At 41.2% G+C, this 19,569-nt stretch overlaps 1 protein-coding gene across 13 annotated transcripts in view; it reads right to left on the reverse strand.

Moving 5' to 3' along the window:
• LOC122882395 (neuron navigator 1-like) overlaps positions 1-19,569 on the reverse strand; it is a 106,237-nt gene that overhangs the window by 14,540 nt on the left and 72,128 nt on the right. For all 13 annotated transcript variants that reach the window (XM_044209711.1, XM_044209721.1, XM_044209720.1 and 10 more), the window contains 5 exons: positions 10,843-10,981; positions 6,688-6,991; positions 2,438-3,266; positions 1,782-2,300; positions 667-708 (listed from right to left, as the gene is read on the reverse strand). In XM_044209711.1, the coding sequence (XP_044065646.1) occupies positions 667-708; positions 1,782-2,300; positions 2,438-3,266; positions 6,688-6,991; positions 10,843-10,981 (1,833 nt within the window). The remainder of the gene's footprint in view (positions 1-666; positions 709-1,781; positions 2,301-2,437; positions 3,267-6,687; positions 6,992-10,842; positions 10,982-19,569) is intronic.

Here is a 19,569-nt window from a genome sequence, read left to right on the forward strand (position 1 = left end):
TTGCAGTAGATCCTCTACACAAGAGGTTTGGAAGAAATCATTATACATTTAGAACCATGACCATAATATCTCAATATGAGAATCATTTTGCCATAATACCATAAAATTTTGTATATACCGTAACTGGTACCGTTTTACTTTAATCCTCCCTATTTATTATCTATAAGTAGTGCATAAACATATAATACATTTCTATAACACATACCAACATCCAGTTATGGATGCTTCACTGGAGGAGTTAAAGTAAACTACATTACTTAACATTTAAAAAGGACCCTTATATCTGCTTACAACTATATTATAATGTGTTATAAACAATTTATGAAATATTTATATGCTGTTTTAAATGCTAAATATTTAGAGAGAGATTAAAATAGTGTAAAAAGTGTTACCCAGTACCAATATCTTTCAGTGAGCGGAAAGAAAAACAAAATGTTGCCAGTAGGACACAATGAGATACAATTTTGAGGGGATTAAAGCAGGGTTTTGACGGGACAAGAATGATGAGGATTAACACAATCTGTCATTCACTGAGGATCTTATCAATGGGTTCTCTGTATGTGTGCAGTTAAAGGACTGTGGCCAAATTGCAACAAACTATCAATGCCTGACAGTCTGGTGTATAAGAGCGTGTATGTTTGTAGCTCTATGTGAGTGTCCACTTACCTTAAACCTTTCTTTGGCAGCGTGTTTCTGTCTCTCTGAGAACTGTGGAGATTAAACAATGTCATTATTTAACCACTGGTGCAGGGAGTTATTAAACTCTCAAGAACAGGCAGCAGGCACAAAGACGCACAGTAAGACTGGCAGACAGCTGGTGTCAGCCAGTAATTATGACTTCAGTCGCTGGGGCCGGTACAACACTGATAATAGGCCTGTAGTAATAATAGCCTAGAAACCCCTCAGTATCTGTGTGTGTGTGTGTGTGTGTGTGTGGGTGTGCGTGCATGTGGTTGCCTTTACTTGTTGTTTAAGATCATAATGTAAATAAAATTTTTAGTCTTCTCATTAATCCACATTCTATAATATTTGGGCAATATCATCTCATACAACATTTAAAATGCAAAAACATTAAATATACAATATCTTTCAGTTTGTGACTACCATGGGATGGTAATGGAGCTTTGTCTCTGGTTTTCTGATTAGATCACAAATTGAATGTTAGTAACAGCTATTACAGTCGTATCCAGACAGGTTTAGTTTAGTCTACCTCTAAAGTAATATTCATAAGTATTTACTGATATTTGACTCTTTGAGCTATCTTCATCCTGACAAGACCCCAGACATCTTTACCAATATGTGTATTCACTTTGGTGGATTGTTATTATCTTGTCTTTGTAAGTGTGAATAAGTGTTTGTTCTCGCTCTTCCTAAATGCCACTGCTGTCAAACAATGGCTCCTTATCTTTTCCAGTATGAGCAGCATTTTGCCATCAAATGCCAACCGAATCACCTTTCCACCTGCCCACTCAATAAGGGGAAGGAAATGCATGATTGTAGTGCAGAAAAAAGTGAATAAGATATCAGAGACCTTCCCTGATTACTCCTGCCTTCCCTGAACAATGAATAATATTGGTGCAGTTCCTCAGCTGACCAGTAGGTGGAGCTACATAGCAGTATTACGAAACATGAATGACAAAACGTCTCCTTTGCATGAATACTGGTGTGATATTATTCGGTTTAAAAAAAAAAAATATATATATATATATATATATATATATATACAGTATCTATATATCTATAGATATATAAGATTATCTTTCCGCAGAATTGAATCTCACCTGTCTGTGAGAGACAATGACACTTTACTTCCAGAGCTCCAGCTGGAAGGAGGGCCTCTGTCTTCCCGTCTATCTTTGTCTTGGGACTCTATGGTGGTGTAGCCTCTCACCAAATTCTCCCTCTCCCTCTCCTTCTCCCTCTCCTGGGGCTCTGGGGCCAGACTCATCTGGAGTGGCAGCGACTCTAGGCTGCGATGCAGCCCAGACAGACGAGGGTAGAGCAGGGGAGATGTGCTCCCTCCGCTTCCTTCAGCACCGAGGGAAGAGACCTGCCTGGGCCCCAAACCAGTCCCCGAGCTAGAGAAGCAGGCCGAAGAGTTCACATTGAGTAATGGAGCAGGACTGGGGGTCAGGCAAGGGCCAGTCGCGCTGCCTACTGAGCTGGCCAGGTCTTGGAGCTTAGAGTAGGGAGGAATCTTAGGTGGCAGGGAGTCATGAACTCCCACCTCTAGGTTACAGTTCAGCTTGTCAAGCTGGGCCATAGATGGAGGCTTTGCCAGGCTGCGCACCCCAGATAACCTAAAGACAAAGAAAGACAATGTTGAAGCAAATGCACATTCATACTTATGTTTTGTATGTGAAAGTGTGTGTGTGTTAAAAAAAATACTGGGAAATTGCATCATGAATGTTTTGTGGTAGTCTATGAATCCCCGTACCTGTGTGTGTTGGGTGAGGGCAGATCCATGCCCTTGCCACTGCTGGGAGGTCTCAGCCCCTGTAGCTTCCCTCCGTTCTCTGAGGGGGTCTGAGCAGGGCTGCCCTTCAGAGACCCACCTCCACACTCAGAGTCAGATACTACAGCTTTAGCTTTGGCCCTCTCTTTCTCTTTCTCTCTGTCTGTCTGATTGACAGGACTGGGACTTGGGATACCACGACCCCCTGTCTTACTCAACCCTGTTCCAGAAACAAGCCCTGAGGCGGGTTCTTTGAGCCTCGAGCCCTGAAGCACTGTGGTGGAGGGTTTGATCAGCCCCGAGCCTGTGTCCATGGTAGTGCTTACTGGGCGAGCTGAGCTCGGCCGGGTTAGCGTTAGGGTGCTTGTCTTTGCTGGGCGAGGCAGAGAGCGGTACTGGAGAGACGTCCTGGCATTTGGGGATAGAAAACCACTATGGTCGCTGTTTGAAACATCTAGACTTGTCTTACGTCCTCCACCACCACCAGCCCCTGGTTTGACAGGAATACCTGATGTTTTGGTAATCTTCCCCACAGTTGCAGAGCCGCAGGGTATGGCGCTGCCACCTGCACTCATCACAGTGGCCGTACTGGCATTGTTTGTGCCATTACTGGTAGCCGTGGTGGGCTTCTTGAAGCCAAAGTTTCCACCAGTTGAGGGCCTGACTAGGCCAGATGGAGGTTTACGTTGCTCACCAGCACCTGTGCCATTTCTGTGGTCTTTACCGGCATCAGAAGAAGAGCGCTGAAGGCCAGAGGTCTTCACTGCTAACCGAGACTTATCGATTGGCTTCCCATCTGACTTTACTGTACCTGGAGAAGTATAGGAGAAAAAAAGAAAAAAATCACTGATGAGTAGCTTGAACAGTTTAAAACCTAAACAGTCTCTGGTGGTGAGTGAGACTAACCAAGCCATATTAGGAGACGATATCTTATCTGAACAAATCCCTGTCTGAGCAGGCAGACAGACAGTGTGCAGACCAGACTCTCAGCCAGCTTCACCCTCACACACACTGTTATCATGCAGTTACTCCTCTTTTTCCATCCTGATGAACTAAAACTAAACTAAACGTTTCTCTGGCTTTCCAGTAAGTGCACGTCTGCGTGTCACAACTGCAGAGCGCTGAGATTAACATGTGCAGCGTGGCTGTGGAAAACTGGTGTTCACATTCACGAAGCATGTCTGCGGGCACAAAACTACATGAAACACCCAGTATAACTGAATTTCTCCACTCTTGAAGCCTCTTTGGGGAAAGAGGGTGGCGTGAGATATAACTTGGTGGAACGGAGGTTTAAGGAACATTATGTGATTTTGTCCCCATTTGTACATTTCCCAGTTGGCAAATTAATTGGACTTGTTTGGAAGTTATTAGGAGAAAAAACAGACACATGTGCACTATATGCACCACCCATACAAGTGCGAGCCCACACTACCCACGCTCTTAATTTGTATCTAATGGGAGTTGTTATGGGAGGTTTATATACAAGGCATTAACAGAGTCGAAGAACTGCTGTTGAATGAGACCCACCGGCGTGCTGCCTTGGGACATCTGTAGTCACTTAAGGATATTTATAACCCCGCAAAAGACACATACACACACATAGGGCCAGACATATATACCACACACACTCACAGTTCTCAGTGATTGGATCTTACAGGAATGTGACACTGACAACACATTACACTTGGAGTTCTTTTGCAAATGTGAAAATTGGGTTTACATGTCAAGTCATAAACTCAATCCATCGTATAACCGCAACATTGCACGTTCCAAGAACATTTTAGCTGCAGAAACACACACTGTTGGCAGTAAGAGGCAATAAACACACACACACTGACAGAATCCAGGCCTATGTATTAATTTTGACCTAAATTAAGCCTGATTTATCGACACTGGCTGTGGAGACAGTGGAGCTCACAGCTTGACACTGCGGCGTGTGTAGAAGAGACCACGAATCACTACATGTCTCGACTCAAGAGGTCCGCATGTCTGAAGAAGTGGAGTTCTGAACACACAGGCAGACAGAGAAATCCTTTGCATACTGTAAAATTTCTAACAATGCCATCTCTGTACATTGAAGGAAAATGTCTCATTTATATTCTCCTTCCCTGAGTCTTTTTCTATTTAAGGCCGCTGTGGTAGAAGGGAGAGCAGTGGAAATAGGACAGTATGGAATGATGTATCCACACACACACACACACACACACACACATACTCTCATATTCCTGTCTATCATTACCGGCGGTTTCCCAGGGAGACAAGCCACCTCATTCCTAGACTTCCTTGATGGGAGACTCATTCCTAGACATCGTCTCCCATCAGCCATCAACCATCGTGTGTGCTTATATTTGTGGTTGTTAAGACACAGTATCAGTGTTTATTTGTGTGTATGTGAAAGTGTGTAAACATTTGTGGCAGAAAGGTGGACCTGCACTGTGTCCCACATCCAAACTACATACTAATTCTAGCAGGTTTGCAGTGCGTTAGCACCAAAAGAAGTGACAGTAATCAGTAAACTAAATCATTATGCTTACTAACTCAATTTGATATTTGACTGTTAATGGACACTATTGTCCCATAATGCAATGCACAAGGGAAATAGAGGCGATGCTCACAGTTGAAAAAAATCAAAAGAAATTGTGGACGTTGGTTCCAAGGCTCAACCAACATCATCAGCATCAACAATTATTTATTATCGAGTAATTGTTGAAAAAGTCATTTATCAAGGAAAAATACCAAATATTTGTTAGTTCCAGCTTTTCAAATATGAGGTTTTACTTCTCTCTTTTATATTATTGTAAACTCAATATCTTTGCAAGCAATTTGACAGTGTCAACTTGTGCTCCTGGAACTTGTGATGGGTGTTTTTGCTATTTTCTAACATTTTATATCGTAAATGATGATTAAATGATAAGGAAAATAATTGTTAGTTGCAGCTCTAAATAAGATAAACCAATCTTATGCACTAACTACTAAAAAGTATACCATATGGTTAATATATAGTGCATACTAGAGTAAGTATACAGAATGGAAGTGCTTGTCTATCCCAGGACATGCTGCTCCTTCAAAGATCTCACACTCTCTGTGGCTCCCTACAATGCAGCAAACATGCAGACACATACACATAATCCTGCCAAACCTTAGCGATGAGCTGATCTCAAGCATGAGCAACAAAGACGTTTCTAACTATCTAAGAATGTCTGCCCCTCATTTGGTTAAATTCATGAGCTCCTCCACACTGATGAGCTACAACAACCTTTTCCAGTCTGCTCTCACTTGAGTTTGTCATCTGATTAATTAGAGTCTCCAAGTCGGTGGCAGATTGAGTAGCCTTGATAGCAGATTCTTACTGTTCACATCAATAACAATGACAGCCTGGCACACAGATCACAGGCTGGTTCAACACACTTGTTTGGCATATCTGTCATTTCAACAGCTGGCAATGCAAACACAGGACAGTCCCACAGAAAGAGGACTGTTTACTCAGACACTGCCTATCTAGACTGGCACACAACACGTCACCTAATATCCTGTTGTTTTGGTTGTCTATATGTGTGTGTATACGTGTGTAAGTGTGTGCGTGTGCTTATGTAAACAGCACACAGATGGTGTGCTTAAAAAGCAGCTGCACAATCCCCACTATTGTGCTCTTTGTGTGTGAGTGAGAGTGTGTGTGCGTGTTAAGTGTGATGGGTGACACTCAGTAAGGCTGGCACAATCTCAGACGTGTCTGCACTCACACACACACACACACTATTACAAACACACACACACACACACACACGCTGTCTCTGGTCCAGTTGTTTTGGGTACAAGGCCTTTATTTAAGTGCTATAAATTGTTTCTGTCTGGCACAAAAATAAAGCTTGGATAGGAAAGGCTGGACCAATAGGAAGAAAAAAAAAACACTGTTGGTCAGTGTGTGTCTGTGTGTTCGTGTGGTTTGCTGGCAGGAAGGGAGTGGGTGGTGATGGGCGTTTGATACATGGCACCACTTTCTAAAAGGCCTGGAGGGTGGGCTGCAGCTGTGGATAAATGTGTGGGACAAAGACAGAGAGTGTGTCTGTGACTGTGTGTGGGTGTGAGACTGTGAGAAAGAAGTGAATATTAAAAAAAATGTGTCAGTCTACTCAGGTTATGAAACCATTTCAAGTATAGCTACATATATTACACCTCACTATGTCTGTGTGTGTGTGTGTGTGTGTGTGTGTGTGTTTTGTTTCTCCACTCACCCGCCACTTTCAGCCCACTCTGAGAGGTATGTGTGATTGGGGAGGTGACTCCCACAGGTGGGTTTCTTCCTTTCTTCAACACATTTCCATGACCCAGGGTCTGAGGTTTCTTCAGTTCACCCTTCCCTCCTTCCATCCCCTCCCCCTGTGTTCGTGTCTTTTTCCATTTATTGGCTGATTCGGACTTGAGACTTCCTGTATCGTAGACGCCGCTGCCCTGGCTCTTGCGACGGGGTTTGGTATCATCAGTGTCCCAGGACAGACCACTCTCCACCAGAGATCTCTTCTCTGCATCTGTACGCATCTAGAAAGAGAAAGACAGACACATGCTTAGAGACACTGTGTCAAGACAATGTTTAAGAAGTGAGTGTGTGAGATCTGATTTACAGCACATGGAGCCAATAATTATTTGTATGTCTCTGGTAGGTTGTTTGCTTTATAGGCACGGTTTTCCCTGCCTATCTAAATCTAAGGGGACCCACCTAACTATGTTTTGAGCACCTAAAAAGCAGAAAACAAAACTAAGAACAAGCATCATGCCATCAAAGTTCTGCTAAAGAATGAGAGAGAAACCAAGCTTTTCTGATCTCACATGAAAACTGCATATGGCTTTTATTGTGAAGTTAGTACAATCGAAAGACTCACATACTGGAATCAGAACTTTCTTATAAGATGGGCTTTATTAATGACATTCTGATCAAAACTGAGGAGGACTAGAGGTTTACATGGATCTTTACATCCAGCACCTGTCCCACTGAGGTTTTGGTGGATATACAAAAAACTACCTTTGCCATTTTTTTTAAAGCAGCCACAGGAAAACTTGAGTGATAGGCATAGGTAAGTTAAGTTAGCCTTCATCTAGATTTCTAGAAGTGCTATGGATAAAATCTGAACAGCTATTAGGCTTGTGTGTCAACAGATCAATCTCTGTGACAACTGAACAAACTCCATCCGCAGATGAAGACCATATGATATGGCTGAAAGCTCTGAAAAAAAGCTAGAAAGTGGACCTTGTGTTTGAATTGTTTTGTCAAATTGAATTTGGATCATTTTTTACCACTTTTTTACACAAGGAAAATGGTAAGGTGAAGAGCTGCAGACACTTCTTGCATTTTTGGTGGACCTTAAAACTCCAGCACATACAGTATAATACGAGTAAGCAATGCATTTTTTTGTGTCGCTGCTAAGATTATAATGAAATATAATTAAATCCGACTTGAGTCCAACTTTAAGAACTGTACTCCATTTATGTAATCCTCCAGACTCCACCCCAATACTACAATGTTTCATTACTTTTTTCACTTTGGATGATTCTGGTTCATTTCCTGATATCTCTTAACCTAATCCATGTTACAGAGTTAACTTGGGACACTGGGATGAATGAACCACTGGAACAACTCATTGGATCATTAATGCAAAAACATTGTGTATCCCTTGAAATCAGTACTTAGTGTTGGTCACGGTTTTAAAAAACAAACATTTGATGAGGTGTGTGGACTCAGACAGAGCCTCAGACTCTGCCTCATCTTGATGCCTTCTGAGCAGAAAAACAGGTCTAATCCAGTCAAAAACACACTCACTGATGTCTCATCTGCCCAGTCTACATTTTATTGTATGCTCTATTTGAACACTTCAAAGGAGACAGAAGGGGAAGAAACAGCAAACACATATGTACTGTACATATGCATGTACACACACAGCACACTAATACAAAAATATTAGCTGAGACACAAAGACTCACACACACTGACCTACACAGAGAAAATAGACAACACAGCGTAAACATAATCCAATAAGGAAGGATGTCAAATGTTAAACTAAAGGAAATGTGAGGTTATTATTGAGTCAAGGTCTTCTGTGTGTGTATGTGGTGAATACACACAATACATAATCCCTGTGTAAGTGTTTATGGGAGTCTACATGAGGACGTATATGATTAGTTTTCACAGAGGCTGATTATTCTCCCCCCGTAGGAGACCGACAGTTACACAATGCATCAGGAGATGTGTGAATGTGAAGCTGTGTGTGTGTGTGTGTGTGTGTGTGCCAGTTCTGGACATTGCACCCAGAGGTTCTCATGAGGACTCATATGCTGAATTCCTTTTTTATTAAAACCAATAGACCCCATGGGCAGGTTCACATCACACGAGGAGGAGGAATGCGTGAGTGTTCGTGTGTGTGTGTGTGTGTACGCACGCGCGCGCATGTGTGTGTGTGTCCTGTTTGACCAGACCTTGTTGATAAAACATTGTCATTTCCTCACACACATTCCCTGATTATTGAAACAGGGGGGATGAGATGCACACAGCTGTCCAGATAGCCGTGGCAAAACATGAATAACAATACAAACATACAGACAGATAGGCAGGCAGGCAGGCAGACAGACAGACACACACACATACACACAAACACACACCCACATACAAAAAGGCATTGGGAAAACAAGGTGTATTAACTTATATACTTAATACTTGGTCCACCTCCATGTAGAAATGAGGAAATCTAGGTTTTTGTACCACCTACATACACCACTTTCTGGCTTTGATTATCTCTCTCTTTCTCAACCATGTCTTCTTTGTGCCCTCTTTCTTCATTACTCTTCTCTCCTCTTCATATCTTTGTTGAGTATATTATACAATGTGTGGGAGAGATGAGGAAGGGATGCGAAGTCAGTGTTGCCTTTGAGGAAATTAAAATCAACAGGAGCAAAAAAGGAAAAGGTCTAGTGATACAGAGGAGAAAAAAGAGACAAAGAAACGGTTTCACGACACACAGAGAAACAGATAAGGAAAAATATCAGCTGAGAACAGGGAGCCATGTGTATATGTGTAATAGACAATGTGGGGCACATGATGACGTGATGGTTGGTTGCCATGGTAATGATGCCATAGGGGGGTAATGGTTGCTATGACTCCTGCAACTAGACGTGGAGGGAGGTGCCCCGGTTCTTGTGGCTCACTGGCCCGGATGCAGGACTACAGATGGCCCTGTGTGTGTGTGTGTGTGTGTGTGTGCAGATGGCTACGTTCTAGACCTGTCCTTCAGTATACGGGAGAAGACAAAGACCCGCACTTTGAGCATCCCTGCGCTTCGGTTGCTATGGTTACACAGATTCCCTCTCTCTCTCTAACTCCCTCTGTCTCTCGCTATCTCTAAAATCCCACTACATCAGTCACATAAACCACATTGCGGAGGTGTGACCTACATCAGACACTGTGGGAAAACACACATACACACACTGTCTGGAACCTATACAGCTACAGATGGATCTTAAAGAACCTCAAGCAGAAGAGCTGTAGACAGGATTTTAGAAGCAGTGAGGTCATGAGTCCCAAATCCTCCCATCACCACAGCAAATGTTTAAGACCACAGCATACATATATCAGTGCACTTCAATGTAGTGTGAGAACAAACATAATCACTTAGGACAGTTGTTTCTAACTCCAGTCAGTCTCCAGCTTATTATACTACTGAACTGGGCCAGAAATACAGGCTGTGGATCAGCTGAATCAGGTGGGTGAAATCCTGGCTAGGAAAAATCTATTGACTCAATGAGAGCCTGAAATGGTATAATAAAAGTCACAAACCTCTAAAGCAGCAATGACATGGCATAAATATTTGATTTTTCGAATTATGACGATTTTTGCCTGGTTTTTATGGATTAGTGTAGATCAGTAACCAAAAACTACTGTACATCTACAGTTACACTAGTTGATCATTTTCAGACATTTCTCTCTAAAAACCTCCATAATAAGCCTGATTACAACTAAACATTCAGCTCATAACACAGCTCTAAAACCCCCACAAAAGACCAAAAGGGAGCCTTGTGGAATAATGCTGCTGTCCAGCATGCAGTGTGTGTGTGTGTGTGTGTGTGTGTGTGTGTGCAAACATTGATCGCTGCAGATGTGATAAATATAATGGGTGTACGTAGAATACTTAATCAGGCTTTGTCTCTGATGCCAGTGTCCTGCTGCTTGTTGTGTGTATTTGTGTGTGTGTGTGTGTCCTCTGTACACTGACAGAGTGTATGGCACCTCATCAATACCTCACTGGATTAACAACTTAATCAATACTACTGTAACCAACACACACTGCTAATACATCTGCTGTTTGTTCATATGTTGTGTGAATGCCGGTGTGTGCGTTATTTACCACTATGGCTGAGTTTCTGCGGGAGCCGATGGGAGTGGTAGGAAGGGAGTTGAGAGTGGGACTCGTGTTGAACTCTTCAGAGCTGAGGTTGTCTGAGCCGTCACTCAAACCGCTGCTGATAGAACTGCTCTCATCCCAACTAAAAGAAACAATGACAAAGAAGATATGTCAGATAATATTCATATATTAAAGCAGTGATTCCCAACCAGGGGTACATGTACCCCATGAGGTCCTTCTACAGTTATCAGGGGGTACATAGAAATATTGTGCAGTAGCTCAAGTAATTGGAGAAAATAGAAATTACTATTTGATCAAAATATATATATCCGTGTGAAAATCTGTTAGCAAGTGAGAAGAGAAGTCTAAACAGGTAGCTAAAAGTAATGGATAAAGAATTGAAATTACTTGCTAAAAGTAATAGATAAATCGTTGAAAAAGATAGCTAAATTAATGGATAAACATTTGAAATAGTTAGCTCAAAGTAACAAATAAATGGTTGAAACATCTAGCTTCTGTCACAAGTACTACAACACATAAAACAGTGACAGTTCAATTGTATGAAAAAATATTGTTACATATCCACTTATATACTTCATGATGTTAAAAAACATTCAGTTTAAAGTCAATTCAAATGATCACATTTGGAACATGATTGGGTACTTGAGTTCATATGATAGGGCTGTGTTTAAAAAAAAAGGGTGGGAACCACTGAATTAAAGGACTTGTAGTTAGTAGAAAGACCTAATGTCCTACATAACAAACTTGCTATCATCTGTGATCAAAAGTGTCATTTCATCAGCCTCACCACAGCTCATTCATTTTGAATGCAAGACTGTTAGTGTACTGCAGTAATTAGTTCAGAGAGATGGTAGAGGTGTGCTCCTATTTTCGGTGCACAAATTTGGCCAAGTGTCTGAGTAGTCTCCTTCAACTGGTAAACCTGAGTTTAAGCCAAGTTAATGCAATCAAGTGTCCTTGATCAAGACAATGAATCCTTTCCAACTACAAGGGCGTACAGAAGCTAATTCTGTTTCCCTGCAAAGATCGATCAAGTATCACAGACACCACATGCTCTAATACCCAAGAATACCTGACAAAAACAAGCAATTTGTGACAGTTAACTGGATATCTCCTTGAGGTTATACACTGCATAAACTATCAAAGCTCCACCAGCTCAGTTACATCAGTGGTTGGCTTACTTTGCTCCATATCTTCCTGTTTGTCTTTTGATTAAATATTCATAGACATAGACCTCATTTAACGCCGCCTGCTCTATATATCAAACTTTCACACTGCAAGCATTGCAAACACTTGGAAAACAGAAATTTGGAGCACTCTCGACATCATCTCAACCCACACACACAAAAATAGCACTGAAGAACATATACACTGAATGCATGCGCCTACGAGTGCATGCAGGAGGGGAGTCTGTGCCAGGACTATGAAGTCTGTCCGCTCGGCACACATCAGCTTAGCTGTTTTCCTTTTCCCCAAGAACAATTGTTCTGAAAATTGAGGTATTTCTACAGTGGTTACCTCTGTATACCTAAAACAATAACATCAATAGACATCCAATTGCAATCAATGCATTCCATTCATAATACAGTGTTGTACTTGATTGTTTTTATATACCCCTTTTCCTCATCCTATCTTGTCTAGTTCTGGCACCATTATTAATTTCTGATATTTGACAGCCAGAAACACATACATGCTATTGTGTAAACTAAATTGGACTACTGTAATGGTCCAGTCTACCCAGGAACCTTTTGAAGATTTACGAGTACAAAACACTGCTGCTAGAATCTTAACCTGAACCAGGAGAGATCATATTACTCCAGTTCTTGTGCCTGCATCTTTTAGAACTTATTTTAAGATTATTCTTTTAGTCTTTAAATGTCTCCATTTACTACCCATCCCTACAATTCAGTCTAAAAGTGGGGGGTCAACTGTGGCATTCCCTCAAGCTCAAGGCTATTGAAACACTTTGCCTTTTGCCTCTTTAACAATAGATTTCTTCATTGCCTGTATGATGGTTGAATGGCAAAATTCCTCTGACAAATCAATTGTGGTTAACGTTTGACCATTTCCTGTCTGATGATAAAAGATATGGAATACTATATTTACAGTAATATAACCAATCAAGGCATATAAACCTCAAGAAATAATTGGAACAAATCTGTCATTTGGCTCAACACAATGACTTATAGGAATGAGAAGGGGGTTAGCATAACGGAGAAAAAGGCACATCTGAGAGGTGTGTTTGAGTATGTGGGTGTACATCCACATGTGCTTGTATATATTAAGTAGGTCATGCTTAGGAAGTTAGGGGGTTGGGGTTTTTCTCTTATTAGGGTCAATAGGTTACACTGATATCATACTATACTGTAAAACAAGTTAAGAGGGTGGGGATTGCCTAATGAGGTCATGTATACTGTGGCACAGGGGAGGATGGAGGGAGAGAAAGCGGTGTGGGCCTTCCGGTTGGGTGCCTGTATGGGTCACACTGTACCCTGGGGGACTTGACGGCGGGGATCAAGGGGGAGAGGGGTGAAAGGAAAGCCCCCTCCGTCTAGTCTGTGGATATATAGACACAAAAAAAGAGCAGACGAGATTTTACGTCTGAAGTGGCTGCCATGCTGCTTTGTTTATATGCCAGAGTAGGATTAAGGGCAAATTTAAGATTGGGTCAGACACATCCAGAGAGCCTTTCTGTCTCCATGTGAAATGCTAAAAAAGCTCAACTTTTCTTTAAACAAAAATTAGGCAGTAAGATCTGACACTTCCACTTGATTCCGAAAAAGACATTCAAAAACATTTCTTGTGATCCATTTTGTAATTGACATGTTTTCATTTCAAATTAATGTTTACACGTTTCAAAAAATACATTCATGAGCTCATAAAATTATTTAAAAACTGATTGGATAAACCCAGTCTTTGCAATGAAAACATGTGGAACATATGGATCAATTGGCAGGTGATATCACTATTTGTTTTATAACAAAAGATGCGGTTTTAAGACTCAATTAGAGATTTAACAACTTTCTATGAAGGATGTTGTTTTTCCATAAAAGCTGATCTTGAGCTGATTCCTGTTTTATACCAGATTTCTATTTACTCCCTAGTACAAAAATTCACAAAGGAACTAATAAAGTCATCCAGAGTGAATCTATTTGAACCCAATACTTGAGCATTCCTCATGGAACAAACTCATTGCTTGCAGATAAACCACCCTGGGAGAAACAGCTGTGTTTTACCATCAGCACCTCTCTGAAGCAACACCTTTCTCTTCATATCCTGTTATTCACTTCAGAGCTATCTGGATGTCCACCAGTGCTTTTGTGAATGACAATACTGTCTCTGATGAATAATTCAGATCTGATAGGAAACAGAACAAACACAGTGTCTGCTGGATTTGGTGTCACTCAGCCGACAGATGTGAAAACAGGAACCCACAGAAGAGGGAGACATGGTCGGTTGTCAAACATCACAGACAGGACTAGCTAAATTTGTGAATAAAATATAAAACCTTTTATCTGAAAATTGAGTATTTTAATCACCAAGAAGAAATTCTGTAATGTGTTTTTTTGATTCCTCTGAAAAATTAAATGAGCTTTATACAATAAAAATATCAAATCTACCAGGCCAAGGACAGACATTCCATTAAAGGCTGCTTAGATGAGATCAAAAGATGCCTCAGAGACTCAGAAAGTAATTGAGATGTTGAGACAATGTGGGCGCCAAGAGGAACATAAGGCATCATAAGTCAGCATTACAGTTTGTCTATGTGTGTGTATGTGTGTGATTTTCAGTGTGGCTGTCTTGGCAATAAGTTAGACTGCCTTCAGCTTAGATCCGCAGAAATTATGTTCAATCAGACTTCAGTGACCCACGCTTCTCAGTTCTGTGAGTAGGAAATCTTTATTCAAGTTCCAAAAGATCTTAGAAATGATCTGCTGAAGGCTTTAAGCTTCATGCAAGTGCATTTTGTTTGTAAAACACTGTTTGTCCAAGTCAGTCCAAAGGTTTTTGGCTAAAAAAATAACTTTTTTTTCTTTCCAAGCCAAAACCTGATATCCTCAATCAGTGTCTGCCAATGTACAGCTACACCAGATCCACTGTCATGTCGTCCAGCTCTTCTTTGCATTCTATAGTCCTGCATCAACTCCACTGGGTGAGATAAAAGGAAGTCTGGCCTTGAAAAGAGGGCGATGAAACACAAGGATACTTGAGAGAAGAGGGTGAAGTGGCGTGTGGGGAGAGGAGAAAGAACTGAAACAAGCATGAAAAAGAGAGAGCTATAGTGGGGAGAGAAGTGCCGTTGATGACACATGAAAAACCTCAACATCTGAGAACATGATGCACTCTCTCAAGTGGATAGTCCCTCAGTTTTCCCTCTAAACTTCCACCAACTTGCCTCCTCTACCTCAATCTGCTCCATCCTTCCTTCCTTTAACAGCAGCTTCTGAAATCTCCTGTTATAATCTCTCCTCGCTCCGCCTCATCTTTTTTATTCTTCAGCAGCAGCTGCAGAGACTGAGGGATAATATTAGCACCCAATTCATCTACATCACCCCTCTCACAGATTAGCTAGTGTCTCATGGCAAGCACCATTTTAGTCAAACCACTTCCCTGTCACTTTGCATTCATTTTAATTAGCCAAACCTACAGTATATCTTCCTCTAAAAAGCAAAAAAACACCAGCCAGCTACAGACACCATGGAGAATCTGAATTGCTTGTCAACAACATGCAAGATGTAATGAATGACATTATGGTTTAATTAAATTACATTATTGTATGATGTTATTAAAGTACACAGTGCAAACCATGGCCAAAAACCACATCTGTATGTCCTGCTAATGGCCTATTGTGACTTTAGACCTGATCTCATGCTAAAGAACACAGCTGGAGGAGAAGGATCAGGACACTGAAAAATGCTATGATATGACTGTATTTTCATGAGCAAAATGAATATCAATGTTGATTCGATTAAGGCTGCAATAAATGTCAATTAATCTGAGATGCGCTTTATTAAACTTCACTTCCACCTGACCGATGATTCTTTTCTGTGCACCATGTGCAAAATGCAGCATCCCACTGAGCTGAGAATATGCCACATGGACACACTGTATTCTGTCATCCCGAGCCAGCTGCACACAAGTGGTTTCCTACTCTGTCTTCACTCATGAAATTATAACTGCACCTCTGAAAAGAGAAGCCACAATGAGTCCAGAGCAAACTTAGTCATCTGTCATCTCTCAGAGAGTGAGAATTTTATGAAAGCTGCAGAATATTTTAAATGGTTTGAATATTTCATTTTCATTTTCCAGACTCATAAATGTCATGGTGGTCAATATAAACAACATTCTCCTTTCACAGAGACATGATTTCTTTGTTCCTCGTAGTCTGCAGAGAGGACCGGCACACCCACACAAACACTGAGCCTCTCAAACTATCAAGAGATTAGTTGAATAGCTGCTGCTGAGCTTAATAGTCGGCTTTTATTAACAGGCTTCTGTGTTCCTCCACTATTCAGACTATGGAGCTAATTGCTCTGATCTCAATGTGAATGGTCTTTTTTGCTGCTCATTATAAGAGTTCTGCAGTCCCTTCTCCCTCTGTCTCATCTTCTCCTCTCCTCCCTCTGACCTCTCTGAGGTTGAGGGATGGGAGATAGAAAGTGAGAGAAACACACTAGATTGAGAAGGAAGAAAAATCCACTGCAGAGACAAAGCAGCTTTGCCTGTGGTTTGTGGGAGCAGTGTTTGCTGGGAGTTGGGAGTCTTGCCAGCCTCAAGGAGCAGACTTAACAGCATTGGTTGATAAGCTGTTCCATCTAAACAAACATTAGTTAAAACTGCATGGAGGCCATTTAGAGGAATGTGATGCTGACACTGTCCTGCATTGGGGCGAGTAGAATTGAACCTTTAGAACCAATGAAGTCATTTTTGACTTTACTGCATGATCAGAAGATGGGTAGTGATTATGGAAGGAGACAGACTTACTGTCCTACACAGAAAGGATTAATAAAAAACAATTTAAGCAATTACCTGATCAATAGTCAATGCACATTATAGAGAATGTTGGTGCACTTAAGTCTGCCACTAAATAACAGATCAATAGCAAGGAGGAGCAAAATGTCATTATCAATCTTGTTATCTAATTATACATCACTGCAACAAAATCAGAATATTCCACCAGCGAGGTGAAATGATTATGAATGTTTAGTAATATCACCTTGAAGGTTCTTTGTGCAGTTTTAAATCCTTTAGCAGCGCTATGGAGCTGTTTTTCTATGAGTGGATCCCTGTTTTGTTTATCTCATGCATGAGGACACACGCAATACAGTCCTGTGGTGTCACACTATTCCACTGATCAACAGGTGGCGGTAACGGGCCAAGATATCCTGCAATGTGCCAGCAAAGGCAGTGAATAAGAATACCACAAGCTAGTACACATGGATGTAAACTATGCTGCATTTAAAATACTTTTTAAATGGGTTCGCTAATGTTTTATGAGGAAGGAAATGCACCCGACACCTTTGTTAGACTTCAGGGATACACACAGTGCGTTTTGGTGAGTAACAATGAATGTAAACATAACTTTTGCTTGTTTACAAGAAAACTCCACAGGGCACCTTTAAGCTAGTGACAGTGCTAATGCAATCTGGCCAATCAGGAGCTGGCAGGACATTACTATTAGACCTGCTGGACCTTGCTGGACTTTATTGGAGCCGATAAGATGAAGAATATGGAGGACAGTTGAAAGGTGTTAGCTAGTAGAGGAGACAGAGTTTGTAGAAAGGATGCAATGAGGAGGAACAGAAATGTAAAACAGGCTCTAGATCTTGTGAATGATAGTACAAATGTAATTGTAATTGTACCCTCATGGGGTTAAACACGTTTTATTCAGGGTGATATTTGGACACAGTCTCTCCCACTTGTGTAAAAGCATGGAAAGTTTCTGCAGTCCTACAGTGGACAGGAACTTTCCATTCCTATTAAAATCCACAGTGTCACATTGCAGAACCCAAAATGGCTAAATCAGACGGGTTCCTGGTTGTAGTGATGCCTTTTCAGGCAAATGGAAAGTAGGGCACTGCCAGACTGGCACTGGGCAGTCGGCTCAGAAACCAGAGGGGGCATGCATGAGAGGGCTGCTGAAGTCATTAGATTCTCTAAAGACTAAATATGTGAGACTGTGACTAGTGCTAGAGATGACAATAAGGTGAGATGCATTGTCTGTGCTGTCTGTACAATTCAGTATTTGCAGATAGATTTTAAATCAGCTTGAAGAGGAAGAAACAGCAGGTGACTTGGCTTCTAAGTCATGGGTGAGGGACACCTGAAAGGACACATCTGCCTGAGACACAAAAAACAACCAACTGAAATAACCAGTGAAATCAACCATCCCACCACAAAAATTCAGCAGGTGTATGGATGCATACACAATGTTATGTATTATGTTCAAAAAAAGATGAACTAAGAGGTCAACCATAAAAAGAAAATGAGAAATTCAACAGCAACATTATGACTCGCTGTCTGCTTCAACATCCTCTACAGGTTTCAGTCTGGAAACATAAAACAGGATGTAAACCCAACAGATACACAAATACGCACAATGACACTGGTTTAAACACATTCACACACATTCTCACAAAACAAAATGACTCATTTGCAGGGGAGTGCAGTAAGACCGGCCACACCCATTGTCAGTGTTTCTTCTCTCCAACATAGTCATGGTTGCACTGACCATCTGGGAGACTTAAAAAATGCTGTAGAGTTGATTTAAGCCTCATATATGTTATAATAAAAGTATGCTGCCTATGTGCTTGAGCTCACATCAAATATGTGTGGATGGGTATTTACCTGATAAGATCAAAAGAAAGGGTGAATGTGGTTTGTGTGCACAGATGGCTAACAATATGGGTCCCTGGACCACTTCAGCAGCTTATCACCAGGAAACAAACAAACACACACACACACACACACTCTTATACACACAGATCTGTGAATCACCTTGGTGGCTTATAAGCATATAACAGATTGTCACAACAAAATAATAATTTTCCAATCAAATGGAGAGTAGAAATAGGATAGTTTGAGATGTTATTGAAATGTTCTTTCTGGCTGAATGAGCATTTAAATCATTCTGTAGGTCACATTGATTTTTTAAGATGCCGTACTCTTCTGCATAGGATTATCCATCACTGCAGCACCATATACGGCCGTGAAAGAATTCCCTCTGCAGGCCAAGCCCTTACTATATCTTGAAAGCCTCAAACTCTGACACACGAGGTACAGTAAAGACATAACATTGCGTGAACATCCAGCCACTGCAGACTGTAATACCGTAGCTACGGTGATCATGGTATATGTTACCTATCTATGATTTTACTTAACATGTAGGCAGATTTACTACAAATGTCATTTCAGCTGCTTATTTCCATAAAGTATCAAACATCTGCTGCCCCCTGGAGTCACGGTATGTTCTTATCAGAGAAACACTGCTATATGTGCCGTGCTGACCTTTAATCTCACTGGTAAATGACTTATTCTACCACTTTTTTATGACACCATGTTGTTGTCTGGGCGCTTGGGGCATTTGTAGAGTAATTAGCAACAAATGTGTCATTAAAAATGGCTTTTAATTAGCTACCCAATACAGGTTCTCTGCTGAGTTGTATTGTTAACCACTTACAGTAAATCATTGACAAGACCCAATTAAAA

This window comes from Siniperca chuatsi, linkage group LG10 (genome assembly GCF_020085105.1).
Source record: "Siniperca chuatsi isolate FFG_IHB_CAS linkage group LG10, ASM2008510v1, whole genome shotgun sequence".
NCBI classification, from domain to species: Eukaryota; Metazoa; Chordata; class Actinopteri; order Centrarchiformes; family Sinipercidae; genus Siniperca; species Siniperca chuatsi.